Raw genomic sequence first — 27,752 nt, forward strand, 5'->3', positions numbered from 1 at the left:
AGTGTTGAAAGCTGATTTTGTTTTTTCTTTTTGTTTCCTTGTGTTATAACTGTGTACTGAGGGCACAGGAAATTCACAAGGCACCCTCAGCGTTCTACCAGACTCAATGCAAAGTTTGCTCCAGCCCTGCTTTTGTCTCATTAATCAGAGTTCCCTGGTAGCACATCCTCCTTACAGGTTTTTTTTTCCTCTTATATGATTGGAAATCTGTCCTAGTCAATTTATAGAGGCCTGATCTGTTTGAGAAGCTCATAAAAAGAAGTCACAGCATTTAGGGATTTCCTCCTTACCCTACCATCTCCCTACTTTAATGGGCATATGCTCAGGTTAAATGCCATTACCATATTATTGCTTTTAAGATGTCTAGAATTGAAAGTATAGGGTTATTTTAAGACAGAAAGAAGTAAAATGTATAGGGATAAACAATATCTAGTTTCTAGTGAAAGCAGCATTAAGTTCTTATGGAGGTTAAAAAAAAACCTAATTATTTACCTTTGTCTCCCTCTTTTCAATATAATGGTTTGCTTCTTTAACTGTCTCCTAGATTGACCAGTATAATTTTTGAAAATTATTTTTAAGATTACGAACTCATGTAGTTTGATGTGGTGTGTTCCAGTTTATTGCAGTTGTTACTCATTTTGCCACTCAGATTTTCCTTCATTTGACTGGTTTCCTCAAGATCCTACTCTGTAGCCCAGGGAACTCTGCTCAGTATTAATGTGGCAGCCAGGATGGGAAGGGAGTTTGGGAGAGAATGGATACATGTGTATGTATGGCTGAGTCCCTTTGCTGTTCACTTGAAATTTTCACAGCATTTTGTTAATTGGCTATACTCCAGTCTAATATAAAAAGTTAAAAACAAAACAAAGAAAAACCCTGGTAATGCCCAAAAGCCTCTTTGCTTGCTGGTATGGCAAGATGTTCCATGTTTATTTTGCACATTTCCTCCAAAAAAACTATAATCATAATTTCTCTAGGAACTTCTAAGATTTTTTAAAGCTTTTTTTTTTCTCTTTGTCAACATAATCTATAGAAACACCAACAATACAGAAAGCTGAAAAAATCCTTAAGCATTTTATCAATTTGAATATGAATATACTTATTACAGAAAAGGGTTCTAATGTTAACTTGAAGATAAAGGGTTAGATAGGTGTCAGCTAATGAGACCACTTGAAGCAGTAATTCAAGACTCAGGGCAAGTATATTGTTCCATTTCAAATTAGATTCCACACACTGGCCCTCTGAGCTGTTAGTTCCTCTAACCACACATGTACATAATAGAAAAGAAAATGGAAATCAGCAAAATTATTGCTAACGTCTTTGTGCTGTGAGCGGTAAGAAACCAGGGAGTTTTAAATATTTTTAATTTTATGTTCAGCTCATCTAGATGGTTCAGTTTTATCTGCCTGTCCCAGTTAATAAAAGACACAAAGGGCAGGTACTTAAAAATCACAGAGTTAGCCTCTGCTGAGGGCTGTTGGACAGGTGCAGAATAATTTGTGAAGTAAACTAGACCATGGTACTTTTAGTATCTCCAACCCCCCTTTCTTGCTGTTTTTATTGCAGAGTTCTTGGCTACACTTTCTTTAGGCTAATTGAAAGTACTTGTAACACTGATTCATCTGCATTATTTACACTGAAAATGTTTTCTTAAAAATCTCTTGTCCAAGTACTTCCCTGGGGGTCCAGTGGTTAAGGCTTTGCCTTCTGGTGGGGGTTTGATCCCCGGTTGGGGAACTAAGATCCCACATTTTAGCCTCCGTGCCAAGAAAAAAAAAAATCTTAAAACAAGTGATACTGTAACAAATTCAATAAAGACTTTAAGAAGGGCCCACATTAAAAAAAAAAAATTAAAATAGGAAAGATCTTTTGCCCATTTTTGTACCAAAATTTAAATCCCATCTTACTGATACACAAGCCAGCATTTTCCTTTTGGCAAAGTTTCTGTTATAAACAAGATACAGAAGAGAGATTGGCCAGAATGAACCTCTAGAACTGGTTTTATCTTCACACCTCTGATCTCCTCTTGTCATATTTCGGCCAAGGGCATAGCCTATTTAAGTGAAAATAGGTATGTTCATATCTGCGTCTATTTCTAGATCCTATCACTGTGTCAAGTCCAGAGGTAACATTTGTAGTTTCATTGGGAAGAATTTAGTCTTCTTATGTCCCTTTAGTCGAGCAGGGGGAAAACCAAATCACCTCTTTGCTGAGAGAGCCTTTCATCCATCTCCATCTCTGAGGTTGCACGGAGGCATTATGTAGCAGTTGGCTCTGATACGCTCGCACAGACACAAATTGAGTCTGACAGCACTGATGTCTCCTGGACTTGCCGTCATTTGAAATGCTGGCGTGAGGATGGGAGTGGTGAAAGAGGGGCAGGGGAAGAGCTGATTTCCTTTAGCACTTTGACTATGAAGTTTGGAGGATTTTAACATTTGATAGCTGTGAACTGCTTGATAAGTTGTTTTCCAAATGAGATTGATAACAATAGCTGATTTGGAGCAGCTGGCTAGCTTTTGGTTTCAAGTATGTGCATTTCAATGTACAATTTGATTCTTCATGCCACCCACAAATCTGTTGAAAAGAAAAAAAAAAAGGCTAGTGGAATGGTACTTAGAATGATTCACTCCTTTCCTTTTAGTTTTGTATTTCTTGCATTCATACCATTCATGTATAGCACCGAAAAAGTATCTTTTTAGAAAAAATTTTATTCTCATGCTCAATTTCATAAAAGACACACTATAGTATCTGTATTGCAATTCTTTTTTTTTTTTTGTCTGAGGAGGAGGACCTCCCAGCTCTTTTTTTTTTTTTTTATATATGGAATGTTATTTTATTTTATTTTATTTTTTTTGAATTAGGCACAAATAGTTTTATTGGAACATTTTTTAACAATAGAAACTGAAAATAATCCAAATATTCATCAGTAAGGGAATGCTTAAATAAAGTCAGCTATTTATTTATTTATTTTTTCCTTGTTAATTTTCTGTTTAGTTGATCTATCCATAAGTGTGAGTGGGGTATTAAAGTCTCCCACTATTATTGTGTTATTGTTAATTTCTCCTTTCATACTTGTTAGGATTTGTCTTACATACTGCGGTGCTCCCATGTTGGGTGGATATATATTTATAATTGTTATATCTTCTTCTTGGATTGATCCTTTGATCATTATGTAGTGACCTTCTTTGTCTTTTTTCACAGCCTTTGTTTTAAATTCTAATTTATCTGATACGAGTATTGTGACTCCTGCTTTCTTTTGGTCCCAATTTGCATGGAAAATCTTTTTCCAGCCCTTCACTTTCAGTCTGTATGTGTCCCCTGTTTTGAGGTGGGTCTCTTGTAGACAACATATGTAGGGGTCTTGTTTTTGTATCCATTCAGCCAGTCTTTGTCTTTTGGTTGGGGCATTCAACCCATTTACGTTTAAGGTAATTACTAATAAGTATGATCCCGTTGCCATTTACTTTATTGTTTTGGGTTCGAGTTTATACACCATTTTTGTGTTTCCTGTCTAGAGAATATTCTTTTTTAAAGTACAAGTTATTTTAAGTTTTTAGGGTATTTCTGGGTAGCTCTAGTATTTTGTTGGAAGTTTTGTATGTGTTTCCACCTAATCCAACATGCAAAAATTAGAGGTATACTGTTTCATGGGCAAACACGTCCTGATTGTCTTTCTTAAGTTGCTCTCACAGTGAAAGAGAAAGCAATAACGTTAAAAATGCCTTCTTTCTTTATTAAGAGCCTACTGTGTATAAAATGTTGTGCTCAATTTACTGAAGGTTCTGTAGGAACTATTATTTATCACCTAAAGAGCCATACTTCAAATTGTTGCTTGGAGCCAGTCAGTCATCACTTCCATTTTTTCTATTCCCAACAGGACCACCATCACTCTTATGGTCTGTGTTACTTCTTAGTTGCGACTCCTGATAATAGTGTTCTGTAAATCATCCCACATCCAGCTGTCACTTAATCTTTCCAAAGCTTCATTCTATATTGTTCTTCTCCAAAACATTAAATAATCCCCTTTGTGGTTTGCTGCAAAAAGGCTGGTTGACTTAGGTTGGTATCCAAGGCTCTCCATGATCTGTTATTTTTTAATCCTGAGCCATTGTGTTTTGCCTCATCCTCTTTTGGTTTCCTAGTGGATCCATCACACCTATCCTGTAGTGTCAGTGTGGACCTGGGATCAGCTGCTTCAGCATCTTTCAAAAACTCGTTAGAAATGCAGGTTTTTGGACCCCCACCACAGACCTACTGATTCACAAACTCTGGTGGGAGGGTGCCTTGGTGTAAGCATGCCAGGTGCTTCTGATGCATATAGATATTTGGGAAGTCCTCATCTAGGCCAGTCAGGTGACTCACCTTTGCCAGAGTTCCTTTTTCACTGCCCTGCTTTTTTCTTAGAATTCCTGGAATGCCTTGCCTTTCTTTTGGTAAAATCCTGCCAGTACTCCAGGGTCTAATTGAAGACACTGCTTTTTTCCATGATATCATCCTGCTCCCTGTATTCCGTGGCATTATTTGGCTTTCCTCCCTGGCACTAGTCACTTATTAACTTGTACTCATCATTCAATGTACCTGGGTTATTTTCCCTCCTAAACTGGAAAATCACAGAGGGTGGAATCTGACTCATTTGTGTATCTCGAGATGCACACATGAATTGCAGTTCTGATGTTTTGCACTCAGTAGGCTCTGTAAAAGCAGTCTGTGGCTTATTGATTTTACATAGAAGATTGAGAAAACTAAGCCCTTGCCCAGGAGGCATATAAACATCCTGTTAAATCAAAGTGGCTTATGCTAGCTATTGTTTTGACTTATTGAAGCCAAACTAGACCTAGATGTGATGTGTCTTTAGGGAAGAAGCCAAATGTGCTGGTGTAAAACATTCTAACCTCTACTATTTAGCTGGAGAAGTTGAATTAACACTGTCATTTCACCTGGTGCCAAGAAAGCAACTTCCGTTATTCTGCCAATAATAGACTTTTATCCTGCACAGTGGAGCATCTCTTAAATCTTACACATAGCATTGATGTGCTTTCTTCCACCGATGTATTCATGTAATATTTCCTAAGAAGTGACAGTTTCTTCTCATAAAGCATTGCCCAAAAGGTGGCCTGAGCAGAGAGTGAAATTCAAAATGGTTGGCTTCAAGATGACCTCAACATGGGAATAAGATAAGCTTGGGCTGCCTCATTTCACAAACCAGGTTGTTTGTTTGCTAATACAAAGGCATCGCGGTTACAGTTTATGGGCTGTATATACAGTGGTTTGCATCTCTCCTGGTGGTTGTGATGGGACAAGGTGAAAAGAGCGAGAAGTCTAAGTGTCTTTTGTCTTTCTTCCCTTTCTTCTACCACTCCCCTCACAGGCTCTGAAAGTGTTCCAGCTGAAATTTCAGATCAGCCTGACTTGCTGCGGCTTCTGAGGCAGTGATTCCAAGCTGCCAGTGTGTGCTGGTGCCAAGCTGCAGGATGGTGCACATAGCCAGGCCATTGCTGCTGCTCCTTGCCTTCTTCCTCCACGCGGATGCTGAGAGTAAGCCATCCTCCCTTTCCCTGGGGGGCTGGGACCATAATGAGTGGTTTTGTTTGCAGTTGGCACCATGCTCAGGGCTGCTGAATATGTTTCCTTTGGAAGTAAATCCTGAGACACTGTGGGATCCTCCTTGGCTACCAGCCAGCCTTTCAGAGAGATTATTGATGTGACTTCCTTACCATTTCCTCTCTTGCTTAATGCCCTTTTTCTTGTGCATCTAACTGCTCCTATTGTTTTGGCTTTTTTTTTTTTTTTTTGATACTCTTACCAGCCCAGTGGCAAAAGACACTATGAGACCAATGATAGAACACCAACTGGGATTAACCAGTTGTTGGTGCCAATAAGTAAACATTGCTCAGACCCATTAGAAATTTCTTTAGTTTTGTGGCTATTTCTATGTTTAGAAAAATGCACAGTGTCACATTGAGCCCAATTAAACTTCCAAGCCCTTGTAGCTGTCATAGCAGCTGTTCTAACGTACCGTTTCCGACAGCTGTCGTGGAGTACAGTATTCAAACAAATCAAGCAGAACTGACAACTTTGTGGCTGGATGAAGAGTGTGGAAGTGTGAGGATAATTCTGTGGCATACAGACACCAAAGTTTGGATTATGGGACTCAATTTGTGAAGTCGAGATTGTGGTCAATTAACCTGCCAGTTAATGAGATGATCATATCTCCTTTGTAATTCAGAAGTCATTAGACCTACCTTATTTATTTATGTTTCTTTCTCCATCTGTCCTTTGGCTTTTGGGAAGAGACAGTACTGGAAAAAGGCATGTCTGGCTTGCATTCACTGACATGTCTGGTTCTTGGTAGTGGTTTAGCTCTTACAAGAGTTGACCATTCTCTTTGGAGGCCCCTTGGTACTATCAAAGTGTGTAATATCTGTAGTCGTTAACTTTTACTTACACCGACTATTTCAGATTGAACTTGATTCATGTTAAAGATGTTTCAAAGACAGCGATCCGGTGTCTTGTTGGCCCTTACCTATGAATTGCATTTCAACAAGAATTTCCTCAATAGCAGCCAATTTCTTTGTTTAAATAGGGGCTCTAGTTTTTAAAGAGAGCTTTCCAGGAGTGAAAGGAATATTGTTAACAATAGGATACATATGGAACATACATGTTTTAGGCACAACATTCTCTGGTTAATAATGTATATAGTCTCCTAATTAGCACTTGGGAGTGCTGGTTTAAGGTGAAGCCAAGGAATTTCTACTACAATGCCAACAAATAATTAACTGGGAAAAGACCCAAGTGAAAGACGCTTGTGTTATTTTAAAGCCGTTTATGTCAAAACCTATTTTAACACTGAAATCTAAATTTAGTGTATTAAAGAAATAAGGCATATGGATTTATTTCTCTGTTGTGGCTAGAGTGAAAAAATAAGTTGTTCTACAGTTGTCAATTTTTGGCAAAAACGTATTAAGACCATGGGAAGTCACTTTAATGTCATATCTCAGAGATTTTCTTAAAGTTACTACACCTAATTATCATATATCCGTGAAGTTATCATTCTAGATAAGTAAGCATATTCTTCTACTGAAAAGTTTGCTTTTGCTTAATTCTCTGGTGAAAAGTGGCAGACAGATACCAAGCTTGAAGAACACATACTTTTAAAATTTAAAATTATCTTTTAAAGACAGTCTACTATTCCTCCTCTTGTTCTACCTCTTCTCTTTCTCTTCCACTCTTCCCTCACATTTCTTATCCAGTAGAGTCTTAAGCAAGAAATAACAAAGGCCTGAGTAAGTGGTTATTAGTTAAATTAAGATATTCACCATGTTGTATATTTATGTGATACCAGTTTTCAACCTCAAGATGTAATCTGGAAAATAATCCTTTCTCTCTCACTTGTCCTTTTGCACTACAAGGAGGGGCAGGCTTCTTTGCCAGATTAATTTTGTTTAGTGTTTTGTGTCTCCTCAACCTTACTTTAGGATATTTTCCCTTTAATACATTCTTTTTCCATTGTTGAACAGCATGTGTAACCTGAGTATTCCTGGGGAAATACATGAAGAATCAGACATGGCTTTTCTTTTTTTTTTAAGATACATTGTAAAAGAAGAAAGAACATCCCCTAGTAATCTACTGGAGGATATTCATGGTGCATGTAAACACATATAGAGCTTGAGATATAATTTTAGCCACTACGAATGTTTAAAGAACAATGGATAAAATAGGATTTAGACTGTAAGCCATTAAATTGTGCCATTAGCATCACTTAAAACACTGAAAAAAATAAAGATAGAAGTTACAATGAAGAAAAAATTGATTCTTCACCATCATATAAAGATGATATTTCTCAGGCTTGTATTACCTGGGAGACTGATTTGTTTCTCTGTGATTTCTTCAGAATATCTAGCTATATTTTTTCCCTCTTTCCTAACTGTATTTTATATTTGTACAAGGGATTGGGAGTTATATTTCAAAATTTAATAGTAGCTTGTCAAAGCCATTCATTTACTATGGAATAATTTTTTTTTAAATATTATTCTCTTTTGAAGAAGGGATGATATGATAGGTTGGGAGTAGAAAGAAGCCATTCTGGCGAACTCTGTTAACTCTATGTGTACAACTCCCTCCCTTTAGAAATGATTAATTCCAAAGAGCCATGAAGTTAGGCTTATAATCTATTGTGTGGAACACCATAGCAAAGTGCTGGTGTGATGTTGCATTTAGTAGAAGAGCTCTCATGAGCCTTGGTTCAAACCCAGATTGAAAAATTGTGAAAATATCCCTTTAACAGAAATTTATAGTTTTTGCTGCCGCGGCTGCTGCTAAGTCACCTCAGTCGTGTCCGACTCTGTGTGTTTTTGCAGTGCCTATTTAAAGTGCCTGATCAATCTCCACTATTATTTTTAAAGACTACACGTGTGCATGGATCCTATTTCTTTTTGTCCTAGGTGTGTAACACTTGAAATGTTGTCGCTTATTGCTTCTTGAATGCACACACACATGGTAGAGCTGTGGTCTCAGGGAAGAGTCAAGTGGGACTTCTCTCTCAGTATTAGGAGTAGCCCTTCCGCCTGCCAGGCTGACCAGTTTTCTGTCGTGGTTTGACTGAGATCAGTTTGGTGTCAATATGCATGCAAATTCTAGAAGAATTTAGAATATATTATATTAATATAATTCTGGGGTAAATATCTTTCTGTTGGCTCTGTTTGCATAATAGTTTCTGATAATTTTATTTAGTATTAGTTTGTTATTTACCAGTCATTTTGTTTGTTTTTTGAACTAAATGCAGACCAAGAATCTGCTGTTAAATCTTCTTTTATAAAACTGGTTTCACTACAATGAAATCATTTACATTCTAGATCTGAGTTTATGCTTTTTGGCCACTGTCATTGGACATGAGTGTTACTGGATCTTTATTACAAACACAACTGTCGACAGATGAATTCCTAAAATGGTTTAGTTCATCTTTTTCCCGCTGCTCTTTGCCTCTTTGCTGTCTCATATGGTGAACACACCCTCATGTTCCTTCTTGCTGTTAATGAACCTCCCTGTAGTCCCCATCAACTTGCAGTACTTCTGTCCTATGTGAAAGCAACTAGGTTTCTATTATCCCCCCTCTGGTAGTATATCTCTCTGTCCAGTGTAACTGCATTATTTCTTTGGCATTAGAGAATAGACTGACATCGTTATTGTAAGATGACCGACTTGCTTGTTTTCTGACGGGGAGCATAGGGTGGTACTCAATAAAGTAAGCTCTGAAACCAGAGTCTGGTTTTAAATTCTGCCTGTCCTTTTGTAACCTGGAACATGATGCCTCGTACTCTTTGCCTCAGTTTCCTATCTTAAAAATGTGGATGATGAGTGATGATGGTGATGGCATAGACTAGTGCCTTCTCTTGGGTTTATTGAGGATGAAATGAATTAATGTAAAACACAGATCAGCAGATAACACACAGTAGATATTTAATGTGTTATCTATTATTCAAAAACATTCAGCTAACATTTTTCATTGAGCACTTGTGTTTAGGTATTGTACTAAAATTATTTAAATTTGATCTACAGATTATAAAAATTTGGATGATTGATAAACCAGATTTTCCTGCAGTGTGTTAAAAGTCCCCAGCTTGCCTCTCTTTAAAAAAAAAAAAAAATCCTACACATAGGCGACTCTTATAAACTCTGTTCCAGGAGTTAATCTGAAGATCAAGAGGGAAAAATTTGAAGCATATCTGCTTTTTCAAGCTTAAGATATTACCAATTTAAAATTAATTTGGCTTGGGTCTAATGGCTAATGGAAAGTGTTTCCATCTTCCTGTTTTGTTGCTTCCTGTAATGAATTTTCTTGAGTTGCTCAGAAGGAGGAGCTGGAGATATTTACTATAACCAGATACAGGAATATATGGGCCCCTGGTCCGGAAAGTTCGAGATGGAAGTAAACATAGTAATGAAGAGAGTAAGTGGTTTTTGATATGGCCAGAAATTATTCTTCAGGAAGAAAACTAAAAAACAGGAAAATGATGAGTTTGAAGGGCAGGGCAAATGATTCCTTTTGTATTTTGCAGAAATTACTTCTGCAAAGAAACCTAACTCAAGTCGTTAGATCACCAAAATGAAGTTAGGAATGGAAAGACTGTCTTTTTTCTGTCATCAAAATGTGTTCCTTCCAGTAGACAGGGCCATTTCACTGAGAGCATTCATAGCTCATCAGAAATGTTCTTTAGTTTTTATTTTGGATTATGAGTGTTTAGGCATGTATGATATATGTATATATGCTTGCATGTATTTATGTATTTAGATCACAAACCATTTAACCATCTATTAAAATGTATTAATTGCTAGGGATGATGAAAATGTTCTAAAATTAGATTGGGGTGCTGATACTAATTGGATATACAGGTACAAAATACCATTGAAGTAGGACATTTTGAATGGGTGATCTGTATGTCTGTCAATCATATTCCAGTAAAGCTCTTTGAAAAACAAAAGGTAAACTGCTGCTTAGCACAGCTCTCTGGTTAGATTCCCTTTGGTGTGTGTCACCTGAATAAAAAGTGTACTGGTTCCTTGGGCCAGTTAGAATAGACATGCTCATTGAGGAAAGCAGGAAGAAAGCCAGTTCATTTTCCATGCTTATCAATGCCTTCCTTGTTTTCCTTTTCTCTGAATTTGTGGAGGTGTGGCAAAATACAAAAAACCTTACTGCTCCCTCCTTCCTCCCCTCATGGTAAAGTAGCTAAATTAGCACCATCCAGCTGTCTGCAGCAAGAAAAGTATTCCAACTATTTCACTTATCCTTTGCAGAGTTTTCTGTAGCTTTCTCAATTAATTGCTCCCAGCAGAGCTGTACCTATCTAGTAAGGTTAAGAATATGTCACACAATCAACAAATGTGTATACTTCAAAGCATTTTATTGTGTATAAAGGGACTTGCTTTATTTTTAGTCCAAGATACAACATATTTGTTATCTCTGATCTCTACTTGTGATGAGGCCCTTAAGCTTGACAGATGGAACAATATCTGAAATATTTGTGAATTGCTTTGTTACTGCTCATAGCCTGGTGATATTTGACTATACTGTTCTGTGATTCCTTAATTTCTTTCCCAGGACATTCTTAGTTTCTTTAATTTTCCTCGCATAGTTACTATTTACCTGATTCATTTCAAATAAGTTTGATCTGTTTGGGAGCCTCCACTCTTCTGCCTTTGTTGTCCTGCTTCAGTAAATTCAGAGAATTCCCAACCAGTGTCCATCTGGAAATAAAGAATTAATAGTACTGGTGCTTGGGTGGAAATTGATTCTCTTACCTATAATTTTGCTTTTTCTCTTTTCCTTAGCTTGCTTTAGATTTATTTATTCATTTGTGATGCAGTGTGTGTGTGTGTGTGTGTGTGAGAGAGAGAGAGAGAGCGCACTAGCGAGTGAGCATGTACTCCATGGAAAACTTTGTGTATAATGGTGGGGATACAAAGATTTAAAGAAGTGTGGTTCCACATCAACTTGTAATCTTCCTTTAGATTTCATGGCTCACTTTTCAAAACTCTCTCAAGCAGCGCTCCCAGGCTTCATCTCTAGGCAGGAGTCATACTTAAGAATATAGACTTGGAAGCCGAATGTGCTTAGTTGCTCAGTCATGTCCAACTCTTTGCGACCCTATGGACTATACAGTCCATGGAATTCTCTAGGCCAGAATACTGGAGTAGGTAGCCTTTCCCTTCTCCAGGGGATCTTCCCAATTCAGGGATTGAACCCAGGTCTCCCGCACTGCAGGCAGATTCTTTACAAGCTGAGCCCCAAGGGAAGCCCTGTGTTCAAATCTTGCCTCTGCTGTATAAGTGTTCTGACCATGTGCAAGTTACAAGTCTGTAGGCCATTTTCATATCTGTAAAATGAAGATGAAAAGTGGCATACATTTGATATGGATATCATAAGGATTAAATAGAGAACTGTTTATAAAGTATTTTGAAGAATAGGATTAAATATTCACTAAATGTTAGGTGCTGTTGTGCTTTTTTCTCATTGATTTGCATCATTTCCAAATTAGAATCATATGTATGTAGATCTAAACATTTAGGTCAATATTTAGGACATTGATGATCCCATTAACATCATAATTTGAGCAATATCTTTTGAAACTGTAAATATATATCATTATATATACAGTTTTGCCACCAATGGGCATTGACTGATTGGTACATTCATGTATTTAATACTCCCTTTAATAATTATTTATTGGACATATTTCCTGTGTCAAGTATTGAGGTAACTACTGGCTAAACAATGATGAGGTAAAGGAATAGGATCCTTACCCCATAGAGGGATGATTAATCTCAAAACTTTTATATGTTTGGTGATAAATGTTATGAGGGAAGAAAATAAGGAGGTTAGTGTCTCAGCTATTCAGAAGAGTAATAAAAAGGTTTCTGAAGCAGTGATTTACTTTTTTGCTTATTGTGAAATAATTTTAGACTTGAAAGAAATTAAAATTGTACAGCATTTTCCGTGTAGACTTCACACGTATTTCCCCAATAATGATGTGTTACATAATTGCAGTACATTATCAAAATCAGAAAGTCAATATTAGCACAAGACTATTAACTACAGGTTTTACTAGTTTTCACATCAATTTTTTTTTAAAGGTGTAGTTCTTCTATTAAAGAAGATCAAATGCATAGCTCTGAGGGAATGCTTTTTGAGTTAGCACTTGATGGATGAATAGAAGTTAACTAAACTACGCCTGCAAGAGCTGTTAAAGTTCAAGAAACTTTTATACGGCAAGACAGGGACGACCTACTATATTCTGGGGACTTGAAAGAATGGATGTAACTGGATCCCAGGTGGTGAGAAGGAGGAAGTAATCCAATAAGAGTGTACAAGTAAGCAGGGCTATCTAATGCGAGGCTTTAGAACTTGTTCAGTATCTTGGGTTTTATTCCAAAGACAGCTGGAAGAGTAACAGAAAGAAGTGTGAAAAAACAGCAGTGTGGTGGTAGCAGGGATGGAAAAGTCTTTTGGAGCCAGGCCAACAAAAATGTCCTTGAGGTCTTTTAAGAGTCTTGTTGAAGGTTAAAAGATGGGAAGCAGGAGAGAAGAGTGATGGCAGTTAGGAAGACCAGATGGCCTTGAAACTGAAAAAAAAAAAAAGTTGATTTTACTGAGATACATTCTCCTAAAACTTGAACCAACAACAGATTAGCTTTTTTCTTTCACTCAGAATTATGATAATGAGGGACATGTAATTCTTTATTTTTAGCATGTCCTTTTTCCCTGAAATACATTATTGCTCATACTTATAATTTCTCTTTTTGGTTGTTCAGACAATTTTATTATAAACTTAATAAATTTCATGTATTTGTAATAAATAAATATTCATGTATTTGTCAAAAAAAAAGTACCTTGGAATCCAGAATTAGTTTAAAACTGTGAATGAACTTTAAAACCTTACTAGAAAAGGTATTTCAATTTAGCGTTTGTTCTCTAATGAAGTTTTTAAATTCACTTTACAATATGTGGTGGGTTTTGTATAGCACAGCATAGTGTTCTGACAGTTCTTTTATACTACAGTTGTTAAATGTGACATTAAAATACACTAAGTACTTATATTTTCATATTTAAAAAGTAGTGCATAATACGTTACTTTTGGGCTATAAGTGCGGGAAGTAAAAGGAGCTGGTTAAATACATTCCAGTAGTTTATTTTATCTCTTAGTTTTTCCTTTGTTTGTTGTTTTTGCTGAATTGCTTCCCTGTGGCTCAGCTGTTAAAGAATCCATCTGCAATGCAGGAGACCTAGGTTTGATCCCTGGGTTGGGAAGATCCCCTGGATAAGGGAACAGCTACCCATTCCAGTATTCTGGCCTGTAGAATTCCCTGGACTGTATAGTCCATGGGGCCGCAGAGTCGAACATGACTGAGCGACTTTCATTTCACTTCACTTCATAAAGGAGTGAGAAAAAAATAAATTATGGTTGTTTGTTTACCACAAAAAATTGCAGACCTTAAGTTCTGCATACCATTGACCAGATCGTTAGAACTATCTGTATTATTTATGCATCATGGGACTTTTTATTTTTACCTAAAGACAGATATTTTTGGTAATGACAAACATGTTTTGAAAAGAGCCTGTTTTTTCCCTCAGTACACCTTTAAAGATTTTTAAATTGTTTTATATCTGGTCAAGTTAAGATTTTTGTGAACCTCATTTTAATTGGTAACAAAAGTTTACAACTTGATATTCAAAAATGTTACTGCAACCACCTATTAATAAAAGTACTAGCTATTAAAAAAATAGACTAAGGGAAGGCATTCATTGTTTTCAGCTGTAGTGATTTTAGGTCATTACAAAGAGCACCTCTTTAATGTCGTTGTGTATCCTTTAAAAGTAAATTTAAATCACAATGTTTAGTTGAAAATTAATGTTTAATTCAGTAAATGCCTACTGTGTGCCCCAAACAAGCCATATCCTGGTTCTTGTTATCACAGAATTTACATTCTAGCTGGGGAGGGAGGAGAGAAGCACGCAGCACAAGGTTGTGAACCAGAGATAAAAGAACAGTGTGACTTTGATAGTTACAAATGCAGCAGAGATAATGAAACAGGGTGATGTGCTGTGAAAGTAAGGGGGGTATTAGAGGAGGGGACAGGGCATTTCTTCATTTTCTGTCAAGGAAGGTGTTGCCTAGTGAGAGACAACACTTAAGCTGAGTGATGGGGAGCCACCAGCTGTGAAAAAGTAGAGTTCAAGGCATCCAGGCAAATAGAACAGTGATTCACAAAAGCCTGAAGGAAAGAAGCCTCCTGTGTTCAAAGGACAAAATAAGGCCCAAGGGTCTGAGGCACAGTGGGTGGGAAGGCAGGAGAGCGGGGTGGGGCTAGACCATGTGGCCCTGCGGGCCTTAAAAGGTGTTGGATTGCTCCAGTATATGGGAAACGCATGTGTTCTTGGGATATCTATCTATGAAACCTTAGTTGGGCACACTGTCCTCTACTGGACAAAGTAAATGTTTTTTTCTCAAATAGTTCATTGAAGGGTTGGTGCAATCTCTGATTAGGTTCTAAATTCATTTTCTAAGCTCCTCGAATGAAATTTCCTTTGTACCATCCATGTAGACTTTGGACACTAAAACCTTTGGTTAACAAGAGCAAAAATAATCTGCTTTTAACTCTTTAGCTCTGGCATAATTTGTTTTTCTTTTGAAGCAGAAGATATTTCTGCATTGGAAATATGCAGTGAAGTCTACACTCCATCAATATCCAGAGCTGGAGAGGACTAAGGAGGTACATATGAAAACAGAGCTTTTTTTTTATTGGAAAGTGATGGCCAGCATACCTTTGCAGGGAAAAAGGGAGATTCTATAGGCCTTTCATCTATATGGTTCCATTTAGTTAAGAACCCTGGTGTTCATTTGGTAAAGAATCTGCCTACAGTGCAGGAGACCTGGGTTCAATCCCTAGGTTGGGAAGATCCCCTGGAGAAGCAAATGGCAACCCACTCCAGTATTCTTGCCTGGAAAATCTATGGACAGAGAAGTCTGGTGGGCTGCAGCCCATGGGCTCACAAGAGTTGGACACGTCTTAGCAACTACACCACCACCACACAGCAATGGGATTCCTAAGTGATTCCTGTAGGGAAAGTGTGTCCTCTATGTAGATGAAATAATTTTAATTAACTTTTTCCTGGTAAACTTCTTTTGCTTGGAGGAAATCTATTGCTTATGTGATTTAACACATTGGATTTAGGTTTAAGCCCAGGGGAGTTATAGGATAATAAATTAAGGATTATTAAACTATAAGTTAAACATGTTTTCTGTAAAATAGTACGCAGGATTAGCAACCAGATTTGGCTTAAATTCTGGTTCCTCTGCTTACCTTAAACAGTTTTCTCAATTCTTCTGACCATTTGGGAATGCTCATAGCTCTTATAAGTTGCTGTGAGATTCAAATGAAATCCTTTATGCGAAGTGCTGTGAGTACCTGATGCATGGCAGGTATTCAGTAAAGGTTCATCTTTATCCCATTGTAGAAACCAACCTGCCTGATGTATGTAGAAATCAATTGTCTTGCATTTTCTCCTAGCTGAGATGATTTTCAGCTCAAGGAATGAGCAATACCTTGAACAGCAACAAAAAAAGCATAATAAAAAAAGCATCCTTGTCTTAGATTTGTTTTATAACTTATATGCTGAACTCAGTTAAATCTCTGCTGGCTATATTTGTGCCATCAGTGTAGCCTGGAGTTTGTCAAGCTTAACACTGTTGACCTTTTGGGCTGGGTAATTCTTTGTGTTGGGTGGGGTTTGCTCTGAGTATTGTAGAATGTGTAGCAACATCCCTGGCTTATTCCCAGTAACATTCTAGCCCCCAGTTGTGACAACCAGAAGTCTTCAGATATTGCTAAATGTTCCCTGAGGGGCAAAGAAACCCTTGGTTAAGAACACTAATAATGTGTAAGTGCTGGTGCAGGATGGGCTTCCTTGGTGGCTAAGACTAAGGAATCCGCTTGCAATACAGGAGACTCACGTTCAACACCTGGATTGGGAAGATGGCAACCCACTCCAGTGTTCTTGCCTAGAGAATCCCATGGACAGAGGAGCCTGGGCGGCTACAGTCCATGGGGTTGCAAAGAGTTGGGCATGACTGAAGGACTAATACTTTTCACTTTTCTGGTACAGAATGCTGGTGCAGAGACTAGAAGAGGGAGATTCTGCCCTTCTAACAGAAGGGGGAAATTTTGTCAGAAATATGTTAGGCATTTTGTAAGATCTTGAAATCAGCTATGCAAACTGATAAAGCTAAATGTGATTTCTGTTTAATGTCTGTATAACCAGGAACTGATTGCCTAATTTCTTTATGTCTCAATTTGTTGTCTAATTACAGGATTGCTGTGAATATGAACCAATGTAAGGTGCTTAGAACTATACCTTACACATAGTAGGCACTAAATATTAGCCATTGTTACTACATCAACAAGTTTCTTTATAGTATATTATTTTTGTTAATATTTTTATTTTACTTTGTTTTAGTAATAAAATCCACTTTATCTCATAGCATTGATCATGAAAATACCATCCCCTTGTATAATTTTTAAACATTTTATATCTTACCTTATTCCTGAATACTCTAGGAGTAGGGAGGATACCTTTTATCATCCGCAGTTCAGTTCAGCTCAGTCAAGTCGTGCAGCCATGTCCGACTCTTTGCGACCCCATGGACTGCAGCATGCCTGGCTTCTCTGTCCATCACCAACTCCTGGAGCTTGCTCAGACTCATGTCCATTGAGTCCATGATGCCATCCAACCACCTCATCCTCTTATCATCCCCTTCTCCTCCTGCCTTCAGTCTTTCCTAGCATCAGGATCTTTTCCAATGAGTCAGTTCTTTGCATCAGGTGGCCAGAGTACTGGAGCTTCAGCTTCAGCATCAGTCACTTCTCAGATAAAAGAAACCAAGGGTCAGAACAGATGACTTGCCTGGAACAAAAAGGTGAGAAGGTGATGGAGAGAGCCCTAGAATTCAGCTCTCTTGATGCTTTGTCTGTGGAAGAGGCAGAATGATTAAAAAGAGCAGGCACAAGAACAAAATGCTTGGTGACCAGAAACCTGGACAAGGGGACAGAGGGGTGTCACCACCAAGGGAGATTTCAGAGGCCCATCTCCACTGCAGTAGTGCTGGAACTTCATTCATAGCAGAGTGAGGATTCAGAATCACGGAGGAAAGATTACACCATACCCATAGTTTATGCACTGTGTAAGAACTAGAGAACCATTGAATGACTACTATGAAGGCTTCTGTCCTGTTTGAATTAAAAAAAAATACTATCAATTTGGAAATGTTTGCATCCGTGCAACTAGTATTTTATTATAAAATGATTTTCACTAATCATTAGGCTTCCTTGTTGCTCTCATCTGCCAATTTGAATTGAAATTGTCAGCAGTAAGTTCTGACTTGAAGCATGACTTTAACCACCGTAAGCATGGTGTGATCCTCTTCTTAGTCATGTTCTGGTAGGTTGGGAATCATGGACAAACTCTTCTATAGCCCCTCTCAAGGTGGAGTCAGATTCTCCTCCCCTTGAATTGGGCTTGTTTCCTTGAGGTGCTTTGACTTACACAGTGCTGCAGCAGAGACGCTGTACTTGTCCTGGGCTTAACCCTTTTCAGTCTGGGAGCTTCCATGTCCGCTCTGTGGTGCCTAGAGTCATCGTAGAACAATGCCCAGCTGTTTAGCTGGAGGGACCCCATGGAAAGAAAGAACTGCCCAGAAGGTCTGCACACTTGTGGCCTTCCAGGTGTTCTAGCTGGAGCCCAGCCTCCTCCTGGTGCCATGAGAGTGATCTCAAATGAGTTGAGTAGAACCACCCAACTGAAGCCTGCAAGGCAGAATCCTGGGCAGAGAAATCTTTGCCTTAAGCAAGTTTTGAGGTGGTTTGAAACACAGCAATAGGTAACTGGAATGCTAGTGATTATTGTCAACAAAATGAAATACCTACCAGCTTGAGGAACTAGCTTGGACCTATCATTTATTCTTTTTTCTCTTCCGGCTCCGTACCACAGATGGCATTCTAAATAACAAGTGTTTAACGGCAGTCCTTTCTTGAGGAGATGAACGTGTTGATATACACCAGTTAAAGCCCGATCTAGTGGTAAACTTCTGAAACCTTTCCACATTTTTGCATGCCTTTTGACTAGAGGTCGATGAATGGTTTTTGTGAAGGACCATATATATAGTAAACATTTTTCTTTTTTTATTTTGTGAGCCAAGCCGTCTCTGTGACAACTATTCACCTCTGTGTTACAGCAAGAAGACAACCACAACAATTCATAAATATGTGGGAGACGTGGTGTTACAGTAGGACTTTATTTACGTACCCATGCAGTGAGCCAGCTTTGGACTGAGGGTCATGGTCATGACCTCTGCTTGCATGACCTTGCACACAAGTTCTCCTCTAAAAATAGTGGGGACTAGAGAATATTTATTAGCAGAAAACTTTGTTTTAACCTGGTGGGATTAGCCAGGGGAAAGCGATGTGTTTGATTACTCTCTTTTAGCACTTTACTTTGTTAGTAACGTTTATTGGGAGCAGATTAATTAAAATAAATGAGTTCAAGGAGCACGTCTCTTGATAAACAGAGATGTTTAATAGCACTTAACCTTTAGAATTTATGCAGAATAAGCTTTGCATGTTGTTGTGCTTTATGTCTTTGGGGGGTGCTTCAGGTACTAGGCTGTTTAGTGCCACTTCAGATTGTAAACTCCTGACAAATGAATAATTTATCAGCTGTGGGATAGTTTTCATTGCACTGTGAGCCTGACATTTGGAGCTATGAACATCTTAGGATAAAAAGTGTTGGTAAGTGTTATGTTTGATGGGAATGTTGTAACACGGTCTGTAAAGAAACAGGTTTGTAATCATGGGTATTGAAGCCTGATACTGGTTTCATAAGGCGAGCAAAAGCAGAAATATCATGGTGAATTTGATCACTTCATGGATGCTTCTAGTATTGATGTCCTCTATACCATCTCAGCACTCATAAATCAAAAGCAAAATAAAACTCTTCACAAGAAAGCACCATTGATCCAGCCACAATGCTTGGAAATAACACTTTGATCCACACTGTCATCAAATGGAAAGGCCTTCAGAGGGCATGGAGAGAGGGCAGTTTGCAGTTGATTGCAATCGGAATCCCTGACTTACTTGGGAAAATTTAAATTACCAGCTATTGCCAGTTTGTCCTGGCAGCTAGTAGAAGGCACAAGTTTCTGAAAACGTAGGAAGGGCCTAACCATATTCTCATAAGGATTGGAGATTGTTTAGAGTTGCATGAAGAAAGAGTACTAATTAGATTAGACAGAAATCTTGGCTGAATAAGGACGATGAGTAATGGTTAAGTCTGTTCAACTATGGAGTAAAGTCTCAAGGGAAAGAATGAGATCCCCACCGCATGAATCATTTGAACTAAGTGGCAGAAACCACTGTGGAAAACTACTGTTTCTGAAATAATCAAGACTACATCAGCAAAAGGATATAAAAAGATCATTTAGCAGTTGCAAATCACATAATTCTTTTTGCATTTTAATTGTACTGATTTGGAATGAGAGATGGAAACAGGAAGGGTATTATGATAATTATAATAAAACAATTGCTTGTATTCTGGGATCTGTTCCCTCTAGAGAGTTTGCAGTTTAACAAATGGATCTGACACCACTATTGGGCAGGGGATAAATTGGCTCTCTTTCCTTTGGTGTATTTACTCAGGCCACTGAAAGTGTAAGTTGCTCAGTCGTGTCCAACTCTGTGACCCCATGGACTATACAGTCCATGAGATTCTCCAGTCCAGAATACTAGAGTGGGTAGCCTTTCCCTTCTCCAGGGGATCTTCCCAATCCAGAGATCTAACCCAGGTCTCCCACATTGCAGGTGGATTCTTTACTAGCTGAGCCACAAGAGAAGCCCAAGAATACTGGAGTGGGTAGCCTGTCCCTTCTCCTGCGGATCTTCCTGACCCAGGAATTGAACCTGGCTCTCCTGCATTGCAGGCGGATTCTTTACCAGTTGAGCTATGAGGGAAGCCCACTCAGGCCAATAGGCTCCTCTCTGTGGCCTGAGAGAAGCTTTCACGCATTACTCACAGTCACCAACTTGTTAACTCAAAAAGTGCTTTCATTTTTTCCAGCTTTGCTAGTATTCTCCCTTTCTCCCTTTCTGACCAAACAGCTTTGGCATTCCAGATCTTACCTACTCTTTGAGATCCATCTTTTCTGCTGACTTTGGCCACTCTTACTTAGGCCCACTATGTCCCAGGTAACTTATAGGTAACAGGAAGACAGAGCTAAGTCACTGCTCTCTGAATAGTGGGAGAGACATAAAGAGATAATTACAACATAGGGGGCTGTGTGCAGTAATAGGCACGTGCATATGGTGTTGCCAGTAGCAGGCTGTTGTTGGAATTTGTAGCGAATGTGAACAGAGATGGTAGAGACAGAAACATACCGGAGGGCGTTAAAGCAAAGCTAAAGAGCTTGGAGCTTGCCTGATAAATCAGTGGTTCTCAACCTGATGATACTTTATAATCACTGGGGATAAAATATAGCTGTCTAGGGCCGACACTGAACATTTAAATCAAAATATATGAATTTTAGGACCAAGCATAGGTTTTTTTTTTTTTTTTTAATGTTTCCCAATTAATTCTTAATCCCACCTTAGCATTACCAGCTGATAAGGGAAGCAGTGAAATGTTTTAAACTGGAAAGTGATGTGGTCTAAATTGCATTTTTGGTAGGTCACTGACAGCTGTGTAGAGGATGAACTTCAGGGTGAGTTGCTGTAAAGCCAAGTAGGATAAGAGTCAAGATGGTCTGAACTGTGACTGTGGCTATAGGATAAAGAGGGGCCAGATACAAAATTTATTTAAGAGGATTAAAAACTTGCAGGGTTTTGTGATGGATTGAACTTGGTAAGTACGGAATGAGTCATAGAGGAAACAGCTAGAGAGGAAAAGGAGCCAGAAAAGTGCACACTTCTTTGTATATTTCTCTTCCACCCTCTCCCTCCTCTGCCAGTGCATCTAATGCACTGTATTATGGTTTTTGAGTTTCTCCTAACAGTTATCATAGTTGCCATACTTTTTTATTCAGCCTTTATAGACGAACTAAATCTAAAATTGTCTAAAATTTCCACTTACTATGCTCAGGAAAAGTATATTTACTCATCTCAGATCCTGCTTCTTGTCCTCTTCCCAAAACTGAGCCTTGAATGCAGCCAACGGTAGCAAATTCAGTTCCCATAGTGACCAGTCAAGTAAAATTCATATGGAAGCAACAGTTTAGCTCTTCGGAAAGTCTCTGCTGGATTTCATGAGGGAAGCAGCCACCCAGCCTCTTCTTGCCATTTGAGAATGCATGTCCAGGGTCTTCTCATTTTCCTAGAGAAGGTTGAAGTCCAGATTTATAGGGCACCCCACTCCAGTACTCTTGCCTGGAAAATCCCATAGATAGAGGAGCCTGGTGGGCTGCAGTCCATGGGGTTGTGAAGAGTTGGACACGACTGAGCGACTTCAGTTTCACTTTGACTTTTCACTTTTCACTTTCATGCATTGGAGAAGGAAATGGCAACCCACCCCAGTGTTCTTGCCTGGAGAATCCCAGGGACGGGGTAGCCTGGTGGACTGCCATCTATGGGGTCGCACAGAGTCAGACATGACTGAAGTGACTTAGCAGCAGTAGTAGCAGCCCTACTTTTCACACATTTAAATTAAAAATCATTAAGTACCAGTAACATAGAGGCCAAAGGAAATGGGGATGGATCTGGTCCGGGGTCAGAGGTTTTCGATCTGTGTTGAGTCTCCATAGACTTTTGTAAAATAGAAATGAGAATTTCTAAATCCCAAGATTTTCCAGCCCTTTCAGTGGTTAACAATAGCAGAAAATAGTTAAAAAGCAAAAACTTCCAGAAAGTGGTTAAAATAGCAAAGCATCAGCCGCAAACATTTGGGCTGACTCTGTTTGTGGAAAGTGAATTAGAGAATGGATTCCATTACCAGGTATCTCACACTGAAATATAAAGCAGAAGGGCAAATTTAAAGTCCTTTAACTGCAATTATATAGATACTTCTGGTGAATGTGAATTGGGGACGATGAATTATTCATTTCAATCCTCTGGTCCCCAGTTTTGTACATTCTAAGGAGGCCAGGATTAAGGACCTCAGGTGGTCCCTCATTGCTGGGGGCTGGAGAGAGGGGCCCCGTGCCCTCCTCCTGATTTCATCCATCCCCTGGAGTCAAGCCAGCCTGGTTGCTGGAGCTCTTTTTTCCCTCAGGGGCTGCTCTGGCTACCCAGTGTGCTGCCTCTGAATGTTTAAGGCTAAAGAGCAGTTGTGCAGTTGTTCAGCCAGTGAATTAGCATTTCAAAGGCCAATGCTCAGAGGACACTGCCCAAGTGAGCAGCTGGGTGGAGGCAGACGAGTTTACTCATACAGTCCTGTCTGGGTAATACGATATTTCTGTGAAAATGACTTTCTCTTTGTAGGAAGACTAGGGATGTGGTGCTGGAAGATTTGTTTTATCAATTTTGATGAAATTCTTTCTAGAATGGACCTTGCCCTTCTTCATATTAAACAGATCCAATGAAGTGTGATTGTTGCTTGATCCTTTGAGTGACACTCACTAGGAATATTGATTTTTCTATTTCCTTCTGTTATATTGAAATGCCCTGAAGAATTACGGTGGTATATAGTTGGCCAGACTGCTGCATTTTTGTAGGTCCATATATGTTTTACAATTTCATTCTGAAGAAATGTGGTATAGTGGAATGGCATTAGCTTCTAAATAAAAAATACATGGCTTTGGAGCCTGCCTTTTGCTGTTTACTAGGTGGGTGATCCTGGGGAAGTATATTAATCTCTCTGAGCATAGTTTTTTGTTCAGTTAACATATATTCTCCTGCTACCTGCCAGCAGGTTGCAAGTTGCTGGGGATGTGGTAGTAAACAAGATGAACCCGTGCCCCACTGTAGCTTCTGGTCTAATCTTAGATTTTTCTTCTGTAAAACAAGGATAAGAACCGTATCCTACACTTGTTTCATGGGGCTTAACTGTGATAATATGGGTGAGGTACCTGGTAATGATTAGGGGCTCATAATTGGTAGATATAGCTGCAGGATTTGCTTCTCTCTCTTGTGCTTATTTGTCAGTACCATCCAGTTCATTACCTTAAATTTACACAAAGCTATTTTCTTCCAGAAATCTTTTTTTTTTTCTTTTTTTTACTCTCACATTGGAATTGACAAATGTTGTTCAGGTCTTGAAGTCTGAGCTTCCTCCCTTTCTGCTTTCTGAATGTTTTGCATGCATGGTTCTTAAGCAGTTCATTCATTCCAGCAAGATTCCTGTGCTAGGTTTCTGGGATACACTGTTTAGTGACCAAAACAACAGAATCCTGCATCATGAAGGGCACCTTCTAGGGGGCTCAAAATTGTGCAGAGCCCAGAGTAGAAGAATCAAGACTCGTGTGTGTGTGTGTATGTGTGTGTGTGTGTGTGTGTGTGTGTGTGTGTGTGTGTAGGAGGGGGATTCAGATACTGTTATAATTGAGTGGTCAGGTCAAGGTAAACTCGATTGAGAAGGGGCCAGTTAAATAGTTTTGAAAGAGAGTAGCAAATTAATCATGGAAGGGGTTAGTATTCTAGGCTGGGAGCCAGTTCAGTTCAAAGAGACTAGGGCAGGAGCTTGCTTGGCATGTTCTAGAAAATGCAAGGGGAATAAATGAACAAGGGCTTCTAAGAGACATCTGGTACAGAGAGTGTGTAAGGAGAAGAATCAACCTAGTTGGGAATTCAGGTTCCCTGGACACATTAGTGAGTTAAGATCCTACTGAGTTGTTGAGAGCCTGCAAGCAGGAAAAAGAGCTTGTGCCAAGGCCCTGAGGCCAAGGGAGTATGACTAGTGTCTGGAAAGGACAGAAAAATGGGGACTGCAGCAAAGGAAAATGATAAGCTATTAAAGGAAGAAGGTGGAGATGATTATATTTAGGTCTTATGAGGATTACTTTGGTTACAGTATGGAAAATCTATGATTGTTCCTGATGACAGTAATAACTCGGGCACAAAAATCCTCTCCTAAAGTTATGGATTTCTACTCATATAGAGCAAGATCTTGGAAAAAAATGGATTATGTAGACCATCTCTTTAGGTTTGTGGCCCACTTTTTCCCTGACCACTCATATTTCCTTAGCGGTAGGCATAGGGCCAAGCACTCATTATTATGGCCAGTGTAAATTTCCCAGGATACTGTTAGTTGTAGCATTCTGATGGATTGTCTGATGCAAAGTTTGCACTGGAGTTACTATGGACCTCACAGGGAAGGCTTCGCCAATTCTCACCATAGTCCTCTAGGCTGAGGCAGTGCATAAGGTTTTTAGGTGGGCAAGATGGGACTCAGTTCAGAAACAAACCAGACACCAGAGTTGAAAATCAGTTGTTTGTATGAACCTGGAATTCTAGCACTGGACTAATAGTAATGCAGGAGGAGTTGTGAGGATTTTTTCCGTCAAATCTTTAACTTTTTTAATTCTCTCAAATCCTATTTTCTTTTTTTTTTTCAAATCCTATTTTCTAACTGAACAAAAACACACACTCTCATAGGTGTCTAAGAATGGATTTATTTATTCTGACATTTCTGACATACTTAGGAATCAATATTGTTTCTGTATATTCAGATTTTGCTAACATAAAAATCTAATACAGTGGAATAAAATGCATCTTAGCTAGAGGTTCAGCTATCTGATTAAATAAGTTGATTGCTGCTGGGACTGCATTTTCAGCTCACTTTGCCCTGGTCTTTGTCAGTCTGTGGTTCTGGATCTATGAAGCAGTCTCTGTCCCTTTCACACTTTCAAGGAACCTTTCATCCCCATGCTGTCTAGCACCCTTCTAAAATAAAAGATAAAAAGACAAACGGTGGTTAAAATGATACCTGTAAAGATTTTTGTAAAAAACTTTCAGATTTTAAGAATACCTTATGTTGTTTGTTATTAAATATAGCTACATAATCAGTAAAGAATAAATCAAAATTTTGCTATAGAAATGACAAAAATATAAACCTTTTATTAGTAATGACTTTTTTATTGATAACACAAAATGCCATTATTATAGGCTATGTTTAGCCTTCTAGTATCCAGTCAAAACACTGTTTTTCCCCAATTACTTAGGACAGCTTTTTCCTTCTCTCCAGTCTAGTTATGTGATACATTTGTGAGGCAGTTTAGATTGATTTGTCATAGTCTACATTCCATCTTCCCCCTGACTTCCTGGTTGATTTTTTAAAAAATTTGTGTACAGTAAATCCATTCTTTGTGGTATATAGTTCCATGAGTTTTGACAGATGCATAGGTTGCATATTGACTGCTCCAATTACATAGCAGTTGCTTTACCCCAGAAATTCCTTGACAGCACCTTGCTATGTAGCCTTTTGGGTTCAGCATGTTTTCATTTAGCAAAATGCTCTTAAGATCCATCCATATTTGTTGCATGAATCAATAGATTATTGCTTCAGTGGTATTGCGTTGTATATATACACAGTTTGTTTATCCATTTACCAGTAGAAGGACATCTGGGTTGTTTCAAATATTTAGTGATTATGAATAAAGCTGCTATAAACATTTACGGACTGGTAAAAAGTAAATTTTAATCAGTCTCTGGTGCAGTGGTTCTGGGGACTTTCAAAAATAAAAAAACACAGATGTCTGGGCCCCACTCCCAACCAATTGAATCAGTTTCTTTGGATGGGGCCTGGGTTAATGGGTTTGCAAATGCTCCCCAGGTGGTCCTCTTGTGCAGTCAGGGTTGAGAATTAATGCTTGGAAACATGTGATCATTGTATTTTTGGTAAATCGGCTCTCTAGGGGTCTCCTTATTATTTTTACTTGGCATGGTTAAGTAATTATATTTAGGTAGTATAAGATTATGCTTCAAATTACTTGTTTCTCTTAAGGATTTAATTTCATTTCAAGGCGAGGGTTAGTGTATGCAGATTAAACCAAAACCTTTTTAAAGGTGCACTTATTGAGGTTTTAAGTAGTCATGATAGAAATATATTATTAATATGCCAATTATATCCCTCAGAAATATTTTAATAATTATATGTTTGATTAAAAGGCGTACTTATTAGTTATATAGTGTGATTATATGTTTGAATAAACTAACACTAGAATGAAATGAGCTTCCTTAATCACCAATTATTTTATATTGTTGATGAAATATATTATTATCTTATATATATTGATAGTGAGTTCTTACAATGTTTTATCTCAATATTTAACAACAATTATGTTGAGTTAAAGAGTGAAACAACATTAAAATCAGTATGAATTGGGCAACAGATATTTCACATTAAAATAAAGACATTTCCACATCAAGTATAAATTACATAAGAAAACATGGGGTTTTAAAACATTTCTCTGAACTAACTAAAAATGCTTTTTTTAAGCTACATGCTTTAATGATCAAAATGCTTACCAAGATGAATTTTCATTTCTGTCTTAACCCTTTTCAGTTGATGGAGAATCTGAGAATAATTCCATGATCATCAAGTGTTAGGAGGTCTTTCACAAATAAAGTTGCAATAAATAAAGCCTTAAAAAAAAAAAGATCTAATTGAGGAACACCCCATCTAATAACTAGAAGGGTCCTCTAGAAATAAAGTGTTTTTAATAAAATACTTCTCCACAAAGTTTGGTAGATTATATTTGTGCTTCCCTGATAGCTCAGTTGGTAAAGAATCCTCCTGCAATGCAGGAGACCAGGTTTGATTCCTGGATCTGGAAGATCCGCTGGAGAAGGGATAGGCTACCCATTCCGGTATTCTTGGGCTTCCTTTGTGGCTCAGCTGGTAAAGAATCCACCTGCAATGTGGGAGACCTGGATTAGATCTCTGGGTTGGGAAGATCCCCTGGAGAATGGAAAGGCTACCGACTCCAGTATTCTGGCCTGGAGAATTCCATGGACTGTATAGTCCTTGGGGTTGCAAAGAGTTGGACATAACTGAGCAACTTTCACTTTCATTTACATGAATAAATGTTAACTCTGATTTTAAAACACATTTATGATAATAAATGAGATATAATATTGATATTCTCTTGATTTAGCTCTTAGATTCTAATTCATAATGACCATGAGCTATTTACATACGTGGCCAAGAATATTTGGGGGCACCAGAACTTTCAAAGATGTGCTTTCCTGCAAAGGGTGGTTTGGAAACTCATTACCAG

General features: G+C 38.4%; 1 protein-coding gene across 44 annotated transcripts in view; it reads left to right on the forward strand.

Moving 5' to 3' along the window:
• Positions 1-27,752, forward strand: part of PTPRD (protein tyrosine phosphatase, receptor type D) — a 2,534,232-nt gene that overhangs the window by 2,072,883 nt on the left and 433,597 nt on the right. For all 44 annotated transcript variants that reach the window (XM_027549289.1, XM_027549255.1, XM_027549273.1 and 41 more), the window contains one exon: positions 5,372-5,538. In XM_027549289.1, the coding sequence (XP_027405090.1) occupies positions 5,475-5,538 (64 nt within the window). In that variant the 5' untranslated portion in view covers positions 5,372-5,474. The remainder of the gene's footprint in view (positions 1-5,371; positions 5,539-27,752) is intronic.

Source organism: Bos indicus x Bos taurus, chromosome 8, assembly GCF_003369695.1.
Source record: "Bos indicus x Bos taurus breed Angus x Brahman F1 hybrid chromosome 8, Bos_hybrid_MaternalHap_v2.0, whole genome shotgun sequence".
Taxonomy (NCBI): domain Eukaryota; kingdom Metazoa; phylum Chordata; class Mammalia; order Artiodactyla; family Bovidae; genus Bos; species Bos indicus x Bos taurus.